The sequence below is a fragment of the Chelmon rostratus genome, chromosome 11 (genome assembly GCF_017976325.1).
Source record: "Chelmon rostratus isolate fCheRos1 chromosome 11, fCheRos1.pri, whole genome shotgun sequence".
NCBI classification, from domain to species: domain Eukaryota; kingdom Metazoa; phylum Chordata; class Actinopteri; order Chaetodontiformes; family Chaetodontidae; genus Chelmon; species Chelmon rostratus.
In genome coordinates, this window is record NC_055668.1 from 17819285 (window position 1) to 17838122 (window position 18838).

The 18838-nt window shown below is 42.9% G+C and overlaps 1 protein-coding gene across 1 annotated transcript in view; it reads left to right on the plus strand.

Moving 5' to 3' along the window:
• The window catches only part of LOC121613937 (protein FAM13A-like), a 20208-nt gene continuing 1370 nt past the window's right edge, over positions 1-18838 (plus strand). The window contains exons 1-20 of the mRNA XM_041947662.1: positions 1-249; positions 780-981; positions 1159-1368; positions 2362-2542; positions 4012-4168; positions 6060-6181; positions 10236-10460; positions 10696-10819; positions 11111-11208; positions 12014-12068; positions 12630-12704; positions 14156-14363; positions 15222-15471; positions 15737-15869; positions 16165-16246; positions 16540-16775; positions 16890-16973; positions 17129-17233; positions 17531-17745; positions 18682-18783. Coding sequence (XP_041803596.1) covers positions 220-249; positions 780-981; positions 1159-1368; positions 2362-2542; positions 4012-4168; positions 6060-6181; positions 10236-10460; positions 10696-10819; positions 11111-11208; positions 12014-12068; positions 12630-12704; positions 14156-14363; positions 15222-15471; positions 15737-15869; positions 16165-16246; positions 16540-16775; positions 16890-16973; positions 17129-17233; positions 17531-17745; positions 18682-18783 — 2894 coding nt within the window. The 5' untranslated portion in view covers positions 1-219. The remainder of the gene's footprint in view (positions 250-779; positions 982-1158; positions 1369-2361; positions 2543-4011; positions 4169-6059; positions 6182-10235; positions 10461-10695; positions 10820-11110; positions 11209-12013; positions 12069-12629; positions 12705-14155; positions 14364-15221; positions 15472-15736; positions 15870-16164; positions 16247-16539; positions 16776-16889; positions 16974-17128; positions 17234-17530; positions 17746-18681; positions 18784-18838) is intronic.

The window sequence follows — 18838 nt, forward strand, 5'->3', positions numbered from 1 at the left end:
CGGTACGGGAGGAAGTAAGCTAACCCTGTCCCATTTTAACAACAGCATTTTTACTTATTGTAGGCCTAACGTTGAGATATGCGGTCGATAGCAGTAATTACACCTTGTGCGTCGGACCCTTCGATAGTTTTGAGGAGTGGAGCATCATGTCGAGGAGGGAAAAATACGCCTCGTTCCAACTGAAAAATGGAGAGCTGTCCCAGTCCGCTGAGCTGAAAAATGGGAGCAAGCGCGTCAGTATCGCTCTGCGTAAGTAGTTTGGCATTACCGTAATGGATTCTTCTGTGTTTTCGAGCTGATCGATTACACTTTGTGAAAGACAGTTTTACCTGCTAATACTAGGTATGAGGGGCAGAGCACATCTTTCAAAGTTTTATTATCAAGTAACGTTAACTCCACACGAAAAAGACAGCTAACTGTTGTTATAACATGGACGTATCCGGTGTTTGGCGTCTATAACTTACTTACCGTTAGCTACACGTTGTTGGCTTTACTAGTCGACTGTACATTAATTCTTGGACGTGTACAATCTTGTTGCTAAGCATCCAATATCTTGATAACATGGATCATTGCGGTCCAGGTAACAACTCTTCAATGAATGTAATGGCATAGACACCTCTAGATCACATATAATTTCATAACATAATGATTTGAGATGATCACTATGTTTCTAAAGCACCTCTGGTTATCCAGGAGTATGTCCACGTATTTAAGTTAATGATGGAACAATGATGTTAATGATATTTGAGTCAGCTGCTGCATGTCCTCTTCCCATGCAGAATGACCCATCTTCAGTGAGAATCCTGAGATCCGGTGCTAAGGTCAGCCCGGAGCCTGTTGCTCCCAGCCAGGTTTCAGAGCCTGAACTGGCCTCCAGGTGTGTGTTTGGTGTTGCCTTGGGAACACTGAGAGAGGCCGGGCAGATGGTCTGTGGAATACCCCTTGTGCTAAGAGACATGGTGGAGTTCCTGGATAAGAAAGGTAATTTAAGCACATCCTTGTGATGCTTGTTCTGCTATCCTTTCATTCATTCTTATCCTATACGTCTCTCCTTCCTTCTCCCTGACTTCCCTCTTTCCATGGCTCTCTCAATGCAAAACAATACTCAAACATCTCTTCTATGTGTGCTGACTGAATCTACTTGTTTCCTTACCACAGGAATGCAGCACAGAGGTCTATTCCGTCTGTGTGGCTCAGTGGTGCGGACCAGGCAGCTGAGGCAGCGGTGGGACAATGGAGAGAGGGTGGACCTGGAGCAAGAACAAGATGTCCCCACTGTGGCCTCGCTCCTCAAACTCTTCTTTCGGGAGCTTCCCACCCCCATAGTTCCTGAACCCCAGCGCAAACAGCTGGTCCTGAGCCTCACAGGTACTAGGAAATCATGTTAGAATAGCGCTGTATGGATCAAATTGCAGTAATGCTGTTAGTGGTGTTCTTTACATTTGACCAAGGCATAGCTACGCTCAATCAATATGCTACTGTACCTCTGGACCCCATTTAAGACCTACAATACAAAGTAGTAGGGAAACGTTCAGTCTAGGCCTGCTGTTGGCAAATGTCTGCCTTCAACAAAAGGTTGAATCCCCCACATATTCAAATCGATATTCTGAATCATGTATTCCAGCCTGTGTGGAGAAAGACAAGGGAAGCGAGCACGCCCTAAAGAATAACTTATTTATGAGGCTGAGGTAATATAGACAGCATAAGCTAAAAGCAGCAATTTAGGACAACAGTCATTAGGCAGCCAAGAAGCACTTATATAAACAGAACTTTATGATGATGCATATAAATTCATTAGTAATTAAGTGGAAAGTAATTGATATGCAGTCAAAGAAATACATCAGTATTACTTGGTGGTGTAGACACTTAAAGAAAAGTTGAACATGTCTTTCTGGAAACAGAGGTTGTTATCCCCTTCATGGTTGAAGATATTCTTAACTTGGATGATGGAGAATTAAAGTATGAACAACTCTTTGCTTAGACATCAACAGTAGCCACAGATGGGGCTGCAAGTATCTAATAATTGTGCTTTGAGTGACCACTTAATTTTTTACTCAATAAAATACAACGATTACTGACAAATCTCTATCTCAATTTACAAGTCCAAAGGGATGTCTAAAAATGAATCATTCAGAGTGAATTTGTATTCTGTGTTATTTATGTGTGTATGATGGTTGTTTATAAAGAGGTTTAGTACTGTGGTAGCTGCTTATATTCTTTAATTTTATGCTATGTTTAATGCCAGGTAGTTAACATACCAACTGATATGAATCTGAGGCTGATTATAAACTCTGTACATAGCAAAGACTAGTGATTGAAGTGCATGTTTAATACTGTTTTTATGTTTTTGGATTTTTTTAGGATATGCGGATGAAGCAGAGATGAACCATTCTCTGAGAGAAAATCTTTGCCACCTCCCTGATGAAAACCTTGTTATTTTGTCTTACCTCATCCACTTCCTGTCCAGAGTGGCTGCACACAGCCAGTCAAATCACATGCCTGTGGAAAATCTGGCAACCATCTTTGGGCCTTGTATATTCCAGTAAGTTGCTGTTGTGAATGCCACATTCAAATCCTCTCCAGACGTGTACCGGGACACAAGGTTCCTCCAGACAATTTTAGTGACGTGTCACTGTTTAACTTCAAGAAAGATTGCTCTGTTGTATTTACATTGTTGTTTTTCACACTTAGTTTCAAGGGAGATATTCTACAGCTGGAGAGATTCTCTGAAAGTATGATAAACACCACTAGAGTTTAGCAAATGAGAGAGCAAATTGTGCCGTGACAGTTACTGGACGCGAATATATATGGCCTCTCTCTTCAAGCTTGTCTTTGTCAGATCCAGATGTAGAAAAAAAAACACTTTGTCATGAGAGCAGCCTCCTAAGTGTCTGGCCCAATTCATCAACCTAAGTGCTTGTGCATCTGCTCCGTTTTTCCACAGCTGCACCACTAATTTAGGGGTGGAGTCGGGTTTGTCACCAAGGAAATGGGTGTTGATTGTAGTTGATAGCGCAGAGCGTGGCACACAAAAAGACAGACGGGTATAACAGGAGTCATCAGGATTTTGTCTGTTGCTTCTCCCGTCCTGTTTACAGAACTCAGCCATCACTGTAAACAAACACAATCTCTGAGGAGACACACTTACAGTCAGACTTGTGTTCATTTTTTGCCACAGTGGAAATTTGTGATATTCAGTCACCACCCTTTCAACTGTTCCCCCATCCCTTGATCCCCCAGTGTCATCTGTGTCTGCCCTGTTGTCTCCAAAACTTGTCAGTGGAATGTGGAGTTAGTCACGGAGTTAAGTAGTGCATTTGAGGGGAAATGTCAGACGATTACAGCTGGAGAAGAAGAGTTGGCTAGGGGCTGTGGATTTGGCAGCAAAGGCTTGGAAAAAGATGGGGATGGGTTTGGGTTACAGTAGCTGCAGAAAGAGAATGTCCTGTGCTTTTTGCCCTAGTTATGTGTCTGTTGTGTAATCTATGTGACAGGCTGCTCCCGTCCTGTCATTACAATTGACCAAATTATTCAAATTCTCTTTTCTGGGTGAATGCCATGTGAACCGTTGTGCACCTTCTATATGGTGGATAAGACCTAAAAAAACCCCAGAGGGAATGATGTCAACACCGTGCCATATTGAAAACAAATAGCTGCTTCCAGGTAAACATGTGATGACTATTTTGGTCTGAGGTGCATCCATAATCGTGAGTGACCTGAAGCTGCTCATATCGCTGAAAGTTAGAAGTTGACAGTGTCAAAGTGAAACTTAACAAGCTTTCACTGCCTGGCTCTTTATGTTTTTGCCAGTGGGAAATTTATTTTCCAAAGTCTAAGGATTTGATTCACCTTGTAAAATCTGACCAGTTATCTGCTTGTGTATATGCCCTTCCACTAGATGGAGCCCTTTTCCATTATGTTTTTTCCAACACCAATCACAGGACCATTTGAAATAAACACAGGAAGTACACGTAACATTGTTTTGTTGTTTCCTCTCTCTCCTTTATGCAGTGTTCCAGCAGGACCCAGGATGCTGGAGGACCAGAGTGTCTGTAACGCCCTGTTGCTTCACCTTCTCAGGCATCAAAAGGTTCTGCTTCCAGTGACCTCCTCGATCGCCTCCTCCTCACCCCCTCCTCCTACTCTCTCTGCTCTTTCGCACTTTGAGGTGAGCCATGTTTTTTTTCTTCCCTTTCTCAGAAATTGCAATATCATTCATTGCATTACGTGGTCTCTTGTTTTCAGTGGTGGAATGTAACTAAGTGCATTTGCTCAATTGCTGTACTTAGGTCAAATTTGAGGTGCAGAAGTATTTGTTTTCATGCCACTTTATAATTGTACTTCACTACAATTCAGAGGGAAATATTGTACTTTGTGGTTCACTACAATTATTTGATAACTAGTTACTAGTACTAATTATTTATAATAATATAATTATATATATTATTATTTACAAAATATGCATATGTCACTTTGGGCTCTTGGTGATTGTGATGACATTTCTTATAGTTTTCTGTTTTTTTTACAAACCAAAGAAAAATAACAGGAAAATAATCAGGAGAGTAATCCAGTAAAAAGAATCAGTATTTTAATTCCTATACAAAATACTTAAAAGCTAGCTACCACTCAGCCAGCTACAGCAGTAAAGTTCTGCTTATATATTAACACATGAGTAATGATAGTCTAATGATATATAATGATAATGATAATGAGTCACAGCGTCTCTGCGTTGAATACTTTTACTTTTAATAATTTAAGTACATTCTCCTAATTATACTTGCATAGTTTTTTATGTAAGGTTTTAAATGCATGACTTTAACTTGTAATGGATTGGATCTTTTTGCATTCTGCGAAAGAAAACTGGCTCTGAGGCCCTGAAAAAAGACTTTTGCCTACTGCTAGAGAAACTGATCTATTCCAGCCTTGGGGAAAGGCATTGAATCTGTCAGCTGACTCCTTGCCCTGAATACATGGCTGATGTCATGGCTTATTGACAATTTCAACATCTTGTGGAACTGTAAAGACCTCTTTAGGCCTGATGGGGTACATTCAAACATCACTGGTTGCAGACTGCTCAGTGACCATCTGCAATGTGATCTTTGCATGCTGTACCAAACAAGAATGCACAGATCGGCGCCAAGGTCAGCCTGCACAGGCAGAGAGCCTCACCCGACCCTCTGCTTCACATCACCCAAGGCATTCATCCCGTGAATGTGACGGTGATGTGACGCCCCTCTTCATTGCATTCTCAAAGGACTTCTAAGTATTTTACCAAGGCAACTGGACCTGCTTGAGATTCTAAAAGATGTTTAGCCTCTTATCCAAGAGGCTTCTTCAGTTCTAACTGACCTGTGGGGAGTTCCAGGTATTTCTCCTCTTGCAGGATCACATGCGTCATGGTGTCAGTGGATGATAAAGGCAAAACATCTTGTATAACCTTAAGCAAGTCCAGTTGCCCTTGTATAGCACTTAGAAGTACCATGACCTGGATAAATGAGAATCTTCACAAACATCCTCCAGGGACCCAATCTCAACAACATTCACCAATCAAGGAGTCAGTTAAAGCTGCCACAATGAAACCTACTCAAATTGACGAGCTATTAAACAGCAATAACCACAGACATCATCAATCAGAAATGAGACAGACACCATGCCACTTCCTTAAACAAACCGGTGATCCTAAACAGCCGGTGGCATGGCCAAACACATCGTAGCAATCACAGACCATCTGGTACCTGTCTCAGTATTGTTAAATTTGTCAATGTTCAGCTACAGCCACTCTCCTTCCCTGTCACACAATCCCTAAAGCTGAAATCAGTTATTTTTAATGTCTGATAATTGGCTGACAAAGCAGGAAAGGAGGAGGCATTGCAGCCATTTTTTTTTCTAAACAGTTTGCCTGTAATGACATTGACCAAGGTGAATTTACATCATTTGAATATCTTGCTCTTGAGCTCAAAGCAGAATCCAAAATATAATAATGCAAAACAAGAAAGCTTTGAGGTTAGGGATAGTGTTGTGTGTGTGTATTCAGTGTTGTTGTCATTGAATCTTGATAGGTCCGACGCAGCAGCTGTCACTCAGAGCAGAGTAGCGTCGAGTGGTTGGAGGGAGAGACCACCTCAGTCTCAGCGACCTGTGCTTTTAACCGAACGGTATGGATGCGGCCTGAACTGAACAGGTACTGTCATCACCTCATCAGCATTAACTTTGTGACTGCACAAGAGAGATAGATAGATTGATGGATGGTATCAATTACTTATGTGTATGTAACTGTTTCAGATGTTATTTTCCTACAGTGCTGCACTACTACTACAGGTGCTTTGAATATACACAAGCCTCTCCCTTTATATATCTTGCCCTATGGGAATAATTAGGACCTGACCTTTTTCCCTGCAGCAGTTCACTCTGGGTCAGCATTGTTTAGTCAGTTGTCAGGTTGATAGTTGTATCGTTGGTGATAAGGCTGAGACGTCATTCACAGGAAATTAGGGCCAACCTCTGGAAGTCTTTTGCACTCCGTTCATGGAAGTCGCAAAGATGTCAGGGCTGATAGATTTTTATTTGCTGATGATATCATGGCCGGTAGGGACAGGTGACACGTTGCTGAAAAAACAAAATCCTTCTTTAAAAGCAGTTTGCAGCAGACCGACAACACCTCCCAACAGAGACTGTGACACCCAGTGTCTGTAGTCAACAGGAACAAGTGCTGTTGCTTGTACAGATGACTGGCATTTCAGTCTAATGTTGAGTAAAAATAGCATCACAGTTTTGCTGATTGAAGGAGCAGAGAAGTGGAACAGTGGCAAATTGTTCCCCCAGACAGAATCTACGTACTGAGCGCCGTCTGCTTGTGGGGAACTTTTCCCACTCGCTACTTGGAGGCTACTGTGCTGTTTTCTATTTTTACATTGTGAATGTCGGGTGCTGCGAGGCTACAATGCGGACACTTAATTAAGTTCGGATATTTTGTGGTTTTGTCTGCCCCTAGTCAGCATGCGACATTGCATTCATGTGCACTTGCTGATTTGTTTTGTAGCTGTCACCCAAGTATGCGAGTACAGTTATGTGTCTGGCATCTTAATTTGTGTTCGTGTGTGGATGGGAGTTCTGCTTGAAGCTAACAGAGATAAATAATGATAAAAGATAATGAAGATGTTTTTGAAAACAAGCATGAGGTATTTAAAGTAACATCCTTGTGGACTAAAGGCAAAACAAGGCATGAAGGTCACAGAGATATTCATAGACAGCAGACAGCATGGCAGCCAGATGTCAGACTGGCTACACGGCAATCAAACTATGCACACGTGTCAGTTAAAAGAGGAGCCCTCAGCCGATGTAGTTGTACAGGTCTAGCAGGTGGCATGAAACGTGCAGTGCGTGTTTGCGTCTTTCCCAGATGACACGGGGAAGGGTTTGTGGCTGTCTCTTTGCATACCAGCAGACACCACCCCTCTATTTATTTCCACAGCTCACGTTGATGCACAACAGGCAGTCCAGCTGCCCACCTGCCAAATAAATGTTTCACCCCCACCAATAAAACCAGACACTGAGCAAGTAACACCATGTAGCCCACAGCATCAAGAGCTTCATCTGTATAGAATGTGGAGTTCTTATCCAGGCTTTAGGCTCCCTCTGTGGGCACGTTGTCTCAGGTCATTTCCTACAACATGGACACTCCTACACACGCAGCTACATATATTTCATTCTAAGCTGTAAAAACTGAGTGCCAAGCTTCAAACCATGCTTCTCACTGCTTCTAAGTGTTTGTTTTTTCATCATTCATAAAGCAAACAAATATCAACAATTTGTCATCCAACAGCTTCCCACGGTCATCTGTTTAGAACGGAAAAGATGCTGCATCATCCCAACTGTCTGTCCTTCTAGAGCTAATATATTTTCTGAAATCCAAGGCGCACAGCCTTTTCTCTTTCCTTATTAGTCCAAAGCCCTATTTCCTCAACTTAATGCGGGGCTGGCCATATCTGGACTTCTATTCTTCCCACTAACGTCACACTTCCTATTGATTCTAGTCTAATATAAAAGGGTTTGATTTCAAAACAAGTGTCTATTTTCTGTCTCTCACCAAAGGACATACTATTTTAAAAGCACAGATTCAATTTTAAAGAAGAAGGAAGAAGGACAGAGGCTTCCCATCTGCTGTTTACTTCGATGATATTTGACAATAAATGTCCCTTTCATGTCAGTCATTTTATGTATTTTTAAATCTTCATTCTGGTTGCGCATAGGAGCATTTTAACTGATGTGTTTGAGTGCAAATGAATGCAGCTGTGTGCAATTTGTGTGGGCTTTCTTGTCCCAGCCTCTCTGGCCTACATATCTGTGTCTGCATGTATGTGCACTTATGCAAGTGTGTTCACATGTGTATGTGTTTGTGGACGTGTCTTCCTTATCGGGACAAAATGCAAGTGCTCATAACGTGAATTAGTGAATTTTAGGGTGTAAGGCTAGGGTAAGGGTTAGGAATAGGCAAGTAGTGGTTATGATTGAGAAATGAATGTAAGTGTATGTAGTGTCCCCAGAAGTGATGGAAACACCACTGTGTGTGTGTGTGTGTGTGTGTGTGTGTGTGTGTGTGTGTGTGTGTGTGTGTGAGGGAGAGAGCAAGGGTAATTGAAGGGGTTGGGTCAGCTCTCTGCCTCCGGGTGTCACTCGTGTTGCTGACCATCAAGTACTCAGCATCTGTGCTCTCTTTTCTTTTTCTCTTTGGCTTTCTCCATCCCTCCAAAGCTGCCAGCTCCTTACTGTCAAATGTAATTCTATGCTGCTGTGAGTTTAGACGCTTTGTCAAAGGATGTTCTCTTGTCTCATCTGCTTCAGCTTCAGTGACAGCCATGGGTCTACAGTCCTCCACAAGTGAGTGAGATAATGCAAGGTGGTCTTCAGCCTGGAAGAGAAATGTAGTTGCTTTACAGCAGGGGTCACTAATGCTTAAAGCTGTATTGATAACATGCTGTTTTTTACCAACAAGGAAATCTGTGGTTTGAAAAGCATGGGTCAATTTGTGCATCTTGCATATGAAGCTACTGCTGTCCTCAGTTTTTGTCAATGCAAAGTTTGGTTTGGTTATGCTACATACGAGCAAGCCTTGTCAATATGAGGGATGTTTGAGATAGGGAAGCTTGAAGCGGAAAAGTAATTTGTGTTCATTACGCTGGCTGCTAGCCTAAGCTGCTATCATTAGTTTCTCACTGCTGCTGCACTGACCCATCTGCTGTTGGTTACTGCTCTGGAGTCATACACCGCTTTAAGCAAGTACATGACCAATGGGCCGTTTTTGGTTCATGTCACCGCAAATCAGCTGTGCTTGTTTTTGCTGGGAGCAGCTCATTAGAGCTTCATGAGACGTGTCGTAGCGTGGCATTAGATTAAGCACTGCTGATTCATGACCCGCTGTGTGTTTGTTCTCCAAGCTACCTGGTGCAGAGGACAGCAGTTTTCTCAGGGAGTCGTTGTTGGACATTTCAGGCTTAACTCATGTCAGCCTTGTGATACACAGATAGATACACTTGGAATTTGTTGCATTAGATTTTACGTGTATTGTAATCCTGCTAACATAACAAGGATCCATCAAATTTTTATTCTAGTGCCTATTTTAAAACATTTGTGAAATATTCTGCCCATTTGGTTGGAATTTGTATTCTTTCTTTGCTGTCTTCAACTTTATCTATCAGTATCTTTTTTCCTAGCTATCCTTGATGTCTCCCCTTCTCTTTCTAACTCTTTTCATTTCTATCTCTTCCTTTTGTTGCCATTGTCACATGTTTGGTACCATTTTCTCGTGAGGCACCCTTTAAAAAAGGTTTACACATTGTAAACATGTTGTACTTTAAATTCCATTAATGATTAATACATTTTTCAATACTGTCTTTATAGATCGAAAATAAGCCACAAATAAAAATGTAATTTGGGGTTGCCCGATTGTGAGAAATCCCTCTGCCTGGTGTTCATCCTTCTTCAGTGTGACATTTGCTTGAAACTCTGGGCTTTTTAGCTAGCCCTTTTGTTCTTCAGGAACACCTATACAATGGACTGTTCAACCACTTCCCTTCTGCATAAAAGGAACACCTGGTTCAAAGTCCATTTATTAAGAATTTATCAGCTCATAAAAATGTGATGGCTTCTTGTAAGGACCTGACGAAGGACATAATCTCCTCCTGTAAGTGCACCCTTTCTGTTTCGCTCACTCTCTCTCTATCTGTGTCTCTCCGTAGTCCTGACACACTGGCGCAGGGTTGTGAAACCGGCTCTGACGTCAGCGCTGACATTCAGAGGCTGATTCCAGACCAGGAGGCTCTGGATGAGAGCTGTGGAAGTGCAGAGGCAGGCTGTGTGCTCTCCTGCACTGCTGACCCAGGGTCAGAACAACACCCACACCAGTGCAGACCATCCCAAAGCATCCAGGGAGAGGCACCAGAGTTGGAGCGTACCACCCAGGGGTGAGCGTTGCTTCTGTTCGTCTCTCCTGTTGTCACGCACAGATGATGTTTTCACCTTAAATGGTTTGACAAGGCGACAGCAGTGTCGTACCTGCTCACATCATTCGGAGATGATAAGAAACACTGGACCCTTTACTTCCTCCTATGTGCCTTTCTCAAAACTCAAATGTAGATTTACGAACATACAAACATTTAGGAATTCTGTGCAGTTTAATGACTGTTTCTTTATCAACAGGAGCTTTTCACAATACAAGATGCCACCATTCGCCTTCATATCAAAGGAGAAAGCGGGGGAAGAAGCAGATGAGGTGGAGAATCGAATGACATGTTCCTCATCCATCACAGACATCTGTTCAGCGGTGTGCATTGTTGATTTCCTATTATTTTGCTTGTCTCCAGCTGTTAATACTCAACACATCAGCTATGAATATCATTCAGCGACAACTGTTTTTCAGATCTTTCTGATCTTTCTTTTTTCTCGATCTGTAAAAATACAGTAAATTAAAAAAAAAAGTACAGCTGCTGCCTCCTGAATCTGCTGCAAAATGCATTCTGTAGAGTGGTGTTAAATGAAGTAACAAAGCTCAATTATGCTTCTAATGTATTGTGGGACTGGAGGGAACAATTACATATACTGAATTGTTTTTCAGGCTTCTGCAGATGCTGGGCAGACTTCGTCTATTTCAGACTGCTGCATAGCGAGCGAATCACAGAGCAAAACCAGAGCACAGACTCAGCTCACAGAGAGGTGAGAGGAAGATTTCAGCATGAAGACTACACATGATGACATTTTGTTGCAGATGTGTTTTCCTCCCTTGCTTCTGCTTTGTTTTCATAGCATTAATCATTTGTTTGTTGATCTTGACAGACGACATCCAAGTGGAATAAAACTCCCCACACCTTCATCAATCAATCAGCTATTTGAAATCGAACTGAGTTGAACTGAACTCAAACCCAATCTCAAGACAAAGACAAGAAATTCATTCATTAGTGTTTTAGGAGCTTATCAGATTTTTGTCTGATTCCTGCTGCTACAGTTGTTTCAGTCCCCCTCACTCTTTCTCAGTTCAGCCCTGCGGTCATTTGAGAAGTGGGTTATCGGAGCAGCGCGCTGCTCACAGTTATGGTTTTGATATGATTCCAGTCCAAATAACACTGACTTGCCACAGGGGCACACTAGCTATATAAGGCCAACCTTGCGTGGTGGCACGCTGACTTTTGTGCTTGCGCTGCTTCCACGGAGCCACAGGACAGGTCAACTCAGTTATGCCTCATTAGTGTCAGACATGAATAAGCCTTAACCTTAATGGCAGTGCCAGATGACTGTCTGGCCTCAAAACTGCTCACAGCGCTGGGAAGTTCTGCCTGTGAGCAGATTTGATGCAGTATTGATTATCAATACAGACAGAGCACAATGTGTATCAAAGTCACATAGACTGTGAGCCAGAGGGAGAAATAGTGTCACAGATGCTCTACAGATTTTGTTCTTCTCACTAATAGCATAATATGATTTTATTGTTTTTGCCTTGTCTTGACCGAATTTTGTTTTTCAGCATGCTGTGCTGCATGGAGTACCAGACAGAGGTCACAACAGCGTCTGAGTGGAAGGTAAACAGGCCTTTGTGAAATGTGTGGCTGCCGTCTTCAAATCATTTCTGCAGGCTCCCATTTAAATTCTAGCCAGTCTGTGGACTGGCCAGGACTGGGAGTTGTAGCCTTGGGCTTGTGAGCGAGCAAAATGTGATGCACTAATACACATAAAAAAAAAAAAAAAAGAAAAAGAAAAAAACACCACTGAAAGTCTGTTCAGTGATATGGATGCTTGGTTACATTCCCAGCACAAGCAGAGAATGAAGGGAACATAGTTTAGTTTTGAGGGTCACACAGGTGGACGATAATAAAAATGAAGGTAATTGCTATCAAACCTGGACCAGTGACTTAATTTAAAAATGAGTTAAACTTGAAAATATGTTGACTTTTGTTAAAGAAAGTCTTTTTAGCCATACCTGAAAAACTAACTGGGTCTGTTGAAGAAGAAAAAAAAAAATCATTGTCTCTCTATATGTGTCATTGTGACCTACATCTTTGCGTGTGCCCACGCTGGTGTTTGTCAGTAAATTGGCTCGGGGAATGAGGCTTCATCACTGCATATGTCGCCTGTTCCTGCAGGGGAAAGGAGCAGGGGGGTGTCGTGGTTCTCCTGACAGACACAGTGATTGCAGAGGCAGGAACAGCAGCCATGACGTAAGTTCTCCTTCCCCACGGCCTTTTTAAATACACAAATTAGCACTTTCTTTAGGATGAGGGTATCTATGACAACAGGACGGCACATACCTCCAGTGATTGTGTGGGTTTTATGCGCGTGTGGTTAAGTGCATACCTGTATGTGTGTGGCTACGTGTGAGCTTGCTTGCCTGTGGGTGTTTTGCTTTAGTAATAGCAGCCTCACTCCTTCCCCTCCCTTCCATCCTTCCACCTCCTCTGTGTGACGCACAAAGCAGTGTCTTTTTTTTTTTTTTTTTATGAATGAACAGCCGAGGAGGGTGAGAAAGGAGAGGCCGAGCCCTTATCTGCTGGTGATGATGATGATGTTGATGATGCTGAGAATGATGTCAGAGCACCAAAAAGAACAAAAAGAAAATGTTCCAAACCAAACCTGCATTATATCATCTCCTTCCCACTGAGTGTTTTTGGTGCAGCTCAGTCACAAATCTTTTCTTTAACACCACCAGAATTTGCTGCATACACCCCTACATGCACGCACTGATACCGAAGCAAACGGTTACGTGACTCCCCGCAGCTCCATCAGATAGACTCCTTAGCTCGGTCTGACAACATTGCCGTGGAAACGCCTGCTCACACACAGTACCTCTCTCCTCCCTTGCACACACACCCACACCACACGCACCGATATGAGCGGTATTCCTGCCGCCCCCTTCTTCCGTGCATGATGAATAATCCATGTGGAGGCAGTTCAGCAGCAGAAGTGCCGGGAATGCCGCTCAGAGGGACAACCATGTGGATTTAGGGATTCTCTTTGGTGGCAAGCTACGCTCTCACACACTCACACACCCACAAACACGCGGATCAGGAGATCGTGGAACCATGTCGATACTGCTAATGGAATTAGAGCGTATTGCTCATCAGGGATCCCGTGCTGGATGCTGATGCATGTTAGGAATTTGACTCACTGACTGATAAAAGGCAGCAGGATTGTTATGTAGCTGAGTTTCTAGTGGCACAGAGAGCTGAGGAGAGCCACAGCGGAGGAAAGTCTGTTTTTGCGTGGCTGAAAATACGTACCACCTCACATGTGCTGCTTTTGTAACTGACTGGGAGTCTTCGAAGATCCAAGATCTGCTTTTGTTTTCTGAGAAGTTCCTTGTGCTTCAGCCACCCCCGAAATCAGCCTGCTCATAGAGCTATATTCTACCTTTTGACTCATTCCTTTCTCAGGAGGACGAGACTATCACTCACCTCACTTCATCCTGCAACTCCCTGCACAACCACGCTTCAGTGCTGGAATATTTCCTTTTATAGGAGAGACTAAAATTGTTTTACAGGTCTTCTCAGGATCTCCAAGTAGCATGTGAAACGCTGAAGATTTCCTCCACGCAAACTACGACTTACCTTTCAGTCCTCTCCTGTCCCTGCCCGTGTGCATCCCTGAAGCCATGTTCTGCTTCTGTTTCCAGAGCCCATCCCTCAAGCTTCAAGCCCTGGAGGCTGACTTGGGACCCCTGGCACCACCGTTAGACCCCCAAGCTCAGGATAACCTGCCTGCCCAGCAACAACCTCTTTCTACCGAAGATCAGAGCCTGTATTTGACCAACAAGCTGCTCCTGCACCCGGCATCATCCCCACCAGCTCAGGCTCAGCAGACGGTCGACTCATCACAGCCTGGTAAGACACTGGCAATGAAGTGCTGATATACTGATCATATTAAAGTTTCTGAACTTCCAATGTTAAATATTTATTTGGGGCAAAGAAGAAAATAACCTTTACACTTGTAAAGGTTGTAGCCCATCACCAATGATTACTAGTTTTGTAATTAATGTATTTAGGGAATTCTGTCATATGTTCAGCTTGGAGGGTCTCATTGGGAATCAAACCCATAACCCTGTCAGCGCAACAGCCATAATTCTGTCATACCGTATCAGTGCCTTCATCTGGTTCAGAGTAGCTGCTTTAAATCCTCTGGTGCATGTGACATAACGGTTAATAAATCTTGACAGCGAGCTATGAGCTTCATCATTTCCCAGAGCTGGGTGTGTCTTTTCTTGATTCAGCTAAGATACAATGCTGTTGCATCACTGCACATGATATAATGAATTGGTACATTTATTCGATAATATGTAGTATTTTTGATATCCAGACACTTATTTGGATGTTTTTTTCTTGCTTCCTTTTATTTCTATGTCTATGTCTGTGTTCTGGCTAAACATGGGAAGAAGACAGTAGAGATTAGAACTGCTAAAAATGGAAACCATTCACATGTTTGTCACAGACAGATCAAATTTAATCTTTCCCAGCAAAGACATTATGTATGTGAGCTTGAATAGAAAAGAACAATTTATCCTTTTTTCTTTCTCCTTTTTGTCTCCCTCTCTTTCTCTCCCGTCCTCACTCTCATTTTGTCCCATCTACCCTCCTTTATTAAGTTAAATAAAAAGAACAATTATGCTCTAACAGACTGAAATGAAAATGTCATACTTATTATAGATTTTAGTGAATATTTTGTCCTTCCTCTCTCTCTTACAGCACACACCCCGTCCCCTCACTCATCAGCGTCCAGTCCTGTCCTCTCCACTGCCATTCCCTCTGAGGGGATTTCAGGTAATGACACCCTGCCGAGCCCACCAGGTCCTCACACTAGCCCACTCCTCTCCCGTTTTACAACCAGCGACTGCCCTGTACCGTCTCCGCGCTGCCCCAGCCTCAGTCACAGCCTGCGCTACAACCTCGACCCTGATGTAGCCCCTTCTCCACCGTGCTCACAGCACATACGCATGTAAGACAACTGTTTTCCTCACTAACTTTATTTAGGAATAGTGGCTTAAGGATGGGACAGTCTCAGATTTGATCTTCTCCCTGTCTTTCTGGGGCTCAAATGACAAGTAGTTTGAAAATATCACAGTGCTAATGTAGTGCTAATACAGATGCATCTACCACGTCAGGTGATAGCTAAATACATCTTATGAGTATGAGTCCTTATATCATTGAGCCATACGCAAAATGTCATAAGTGTGGATAGACACGGAGATTTCTGCTTCCAGGGCTCGTGGCAGTGTCCATACAGAGCTGGACGAGGGCTCTGTGTCCATCTCAATGCTCAACAGACACATTCACACCCTGAGGAAGAGGATCAGGCGCTTTGAGGAGCGCTTTGAGCAGGAGAAGCACTATAAGGTGAGAGGGGAAACCTGAGCTGCTTGTTTAGCTCTGTGTTTATGTTTTGAAATAATGTTGTGGACACTAACCACAAAATCATGCTGGAGAATTACTCCCTCTACTGGTGCTTTAAAAAAATATCATTTTGTTACATAATGGACCTTTGGTCAGCTTGTTGATGGGGCTGTTGGAGAACAAGAAAGTATTGGTAAAAATTTGAATCCACCCGGACCAAGGGACTAAGTCACTTAATGCAAGAGACGAGCCGCCGCTCTGTCAGTGATGTGAGTCTGTTGGGTTTTTTTTTTTTCAGCCGGCCTACAACGACAAGACGGCACATCCAGAGGTGGCCAGGCTGATGAAGGAGCTCATCAAGAGTCGCAAGCAGCTCAAAGGTCAGTTACATAAACATGAACAAACACTCAAACACAGGAATTAATGAGTGCTGTGGTGCAAGAAATATTCAGATCTATGTTTGAGTAAAAGTACAAATAGAGCAATGTAAATGTACTCCATTACAAGTAAAAGACCTGCATTTAAAATCCTACCTAAATGTACTTAAATTATCAAAAGTAGAAGAGGGGAAGTCACTCTTTGGTGGAAGTGCCAATAACTCAGGCATCTGAGATGTGACAAGGGTCCCTGTTCCCATATCACCATATATTTCTGAACTGCTGTCCTCTTTTAGAGCTGAAGCTCAGACAGTCAGAAGAGGGGGGGCCAAGAGGGCAGGGAGGCCCCAACTCATCAGCTGAAACATGCAGGACCAACATAGACCAGAGGGAGGCAGCGCTAACAGGGACTGAGCTGCAGCAGCTTAACAACAACAGCAACACCAAGCCAAATGTGGAGGAGACGGTCAACGCAATAAGCAACAGACTGATGGAGAGACGGCGAGAGCTGGGCCTGCCTGACAGCGTTAAGGTTGATATTGCAGAAACGCTTCTCACCACATACACAAATATTAAGTGTCCACCAGAACCCTTGATAAACGGATTGATTACCTGTTAACAGTTTTAGCTGTGCATGTGTGTGCAGGAGATGTCCCATTTCCAAAGGACTATGGAGAAGGCCAGCCTGCAGAAGTGTTTGCTCTACTTTGAGAGTCTGCACGGACGACCGGTGAGACCAGCCCGGATATGTTTATCTCTTGTGTTTTAAGTAATATTGTTATCTTCTGCCTCTCCTTAGATCCTTGGTTTCTATGTCTTTCTCTTCATATATTATCAACAATAACAAAGTGGTTTTCGTGCATGTCTCTTTCTTTGTGTCTTCAGAGTACCAGGCAGGAGCGAACTTTGATGAAGCCTTTCTATGATCGGTACCGCCTTCTCAAACAGCTGCTGCTTTCTTCTGCTGCCGCAACTGTCATTACGACCATTGTGAGTGAACATCTAATGCTGAATGCTGAATTTTAAATAAGACACGGTTGCCTTGTAGAGAGGGATGAGATCTCTAGAAGTACACAAACCCCCTGTATTTCTGTCATGTGGGTAACTAACCATGGCTTCAGAGGCCAGTACAGAACAGTGTCCCTCTACTGCTCTCTAGTGGCCAGATATAAGACCTACATCAAACTACCAAGAAATATTTCATATAATTCAAGCAAACTGAATAATAACTCTGTCTGTGTGTGTCTTTGTGTGTGTGTGTGTGTGTGTGTGTGTACGTCAACATAGGAGGAAGAGGAAGGCTCTGATGAAGAGTATCCCAAACAGAGAAGTCCAAAGCAACAGCCTCCCCGGCTGAAGTCCCCCAGTTATGTGTCTTCAGATGAGTCGGCGGATCTGCCGTCCATAGAAATGTGTGAAACACCTCTTGTGTCCCCGCTGGAGGAGGTGAAGAGCCTCCAGCCACAGATCATGACCATGGCAACGTTACATGAAGCTTCCAGGTACGGCTTGTGTGTGTGTTTGTGTCATCAACAGCTCTAGAGTGTGCTTTCCAATTTATTTTAGCACTCAGAATTAGTGGTTAGGAATGACAGGAAAAGGATTTTTATGCAACAGCCGAGCCCAGAGGCATTATGTGTCCCATTCTCATTAACACAGTATCTCAGGAACGCTGTGAAGGAACTTCTTCAAATTTGGCATAAATGTCCTCTTGTCTGCATGAATGCTTATAGGATGAAATGATAAAGTGATGACATTTTATATCCAAAAGGTTAAAGGTCAACTTCACTGTGACATCTTAATGTTCTACAAGAACAATTTTCTGGCCATTATTCAGCACCATAACTCAGGAACAGAAGTGGAGATTGTGATCATACTTCACATTTGTTCAGATACTGAATTGGTGACACTGATATTGAGCATCCACCTTGAAACTGTAATGATTTTAAAGATCTTCTGTGCTGCCGGGTTGAATATGTGTGTGTGTGAAACATCCACATTTTCCATTTATAGCTTCTTTACAGCAACATCTATATTTGAAGCATTGTATTTCACCACAACCTCATTGGTTCTGCTGATATCCAGATTCAGGCGATTGTTGTTGATGAAGCTCACTATCAGTCCTCTGGAGAAATATTGTCTAAGTGAAGACAGCATGTTTCTCACTGAAAATTATTCACTGAATCATACATGTCAATACAGTGATAACTTCCATTTTGCCTATGTATAGATACAGTTAATGCCTTTTTTTGTTCCTTTAAAGTCTTCACTATATGTATTATAAGAGTTTAGACATCGATGTAAACTGTGATAATTCTAGTTTTCAGAGCTGGTAGTTAACATTTCTTTTTCTTTAAACTACTTGTTGTACTAAACTTCATTCACACCCTTCCAGACAATGTCAATAGCTAAACAATTCTTTGATCCTTTCGTCACAGGCCAGAATTACTGGATCATCTCAGGCTGGCTCGATCAGAGAAGCGGAGGCTTCACCAAGCGCTCCGTGAGTTCGAGGACCAGTTCTACATGCAGACCGGCAGGTAAAGGTTACACACACAAACGACTCCCACTGCACACATCCAAGCTACTTTGCTT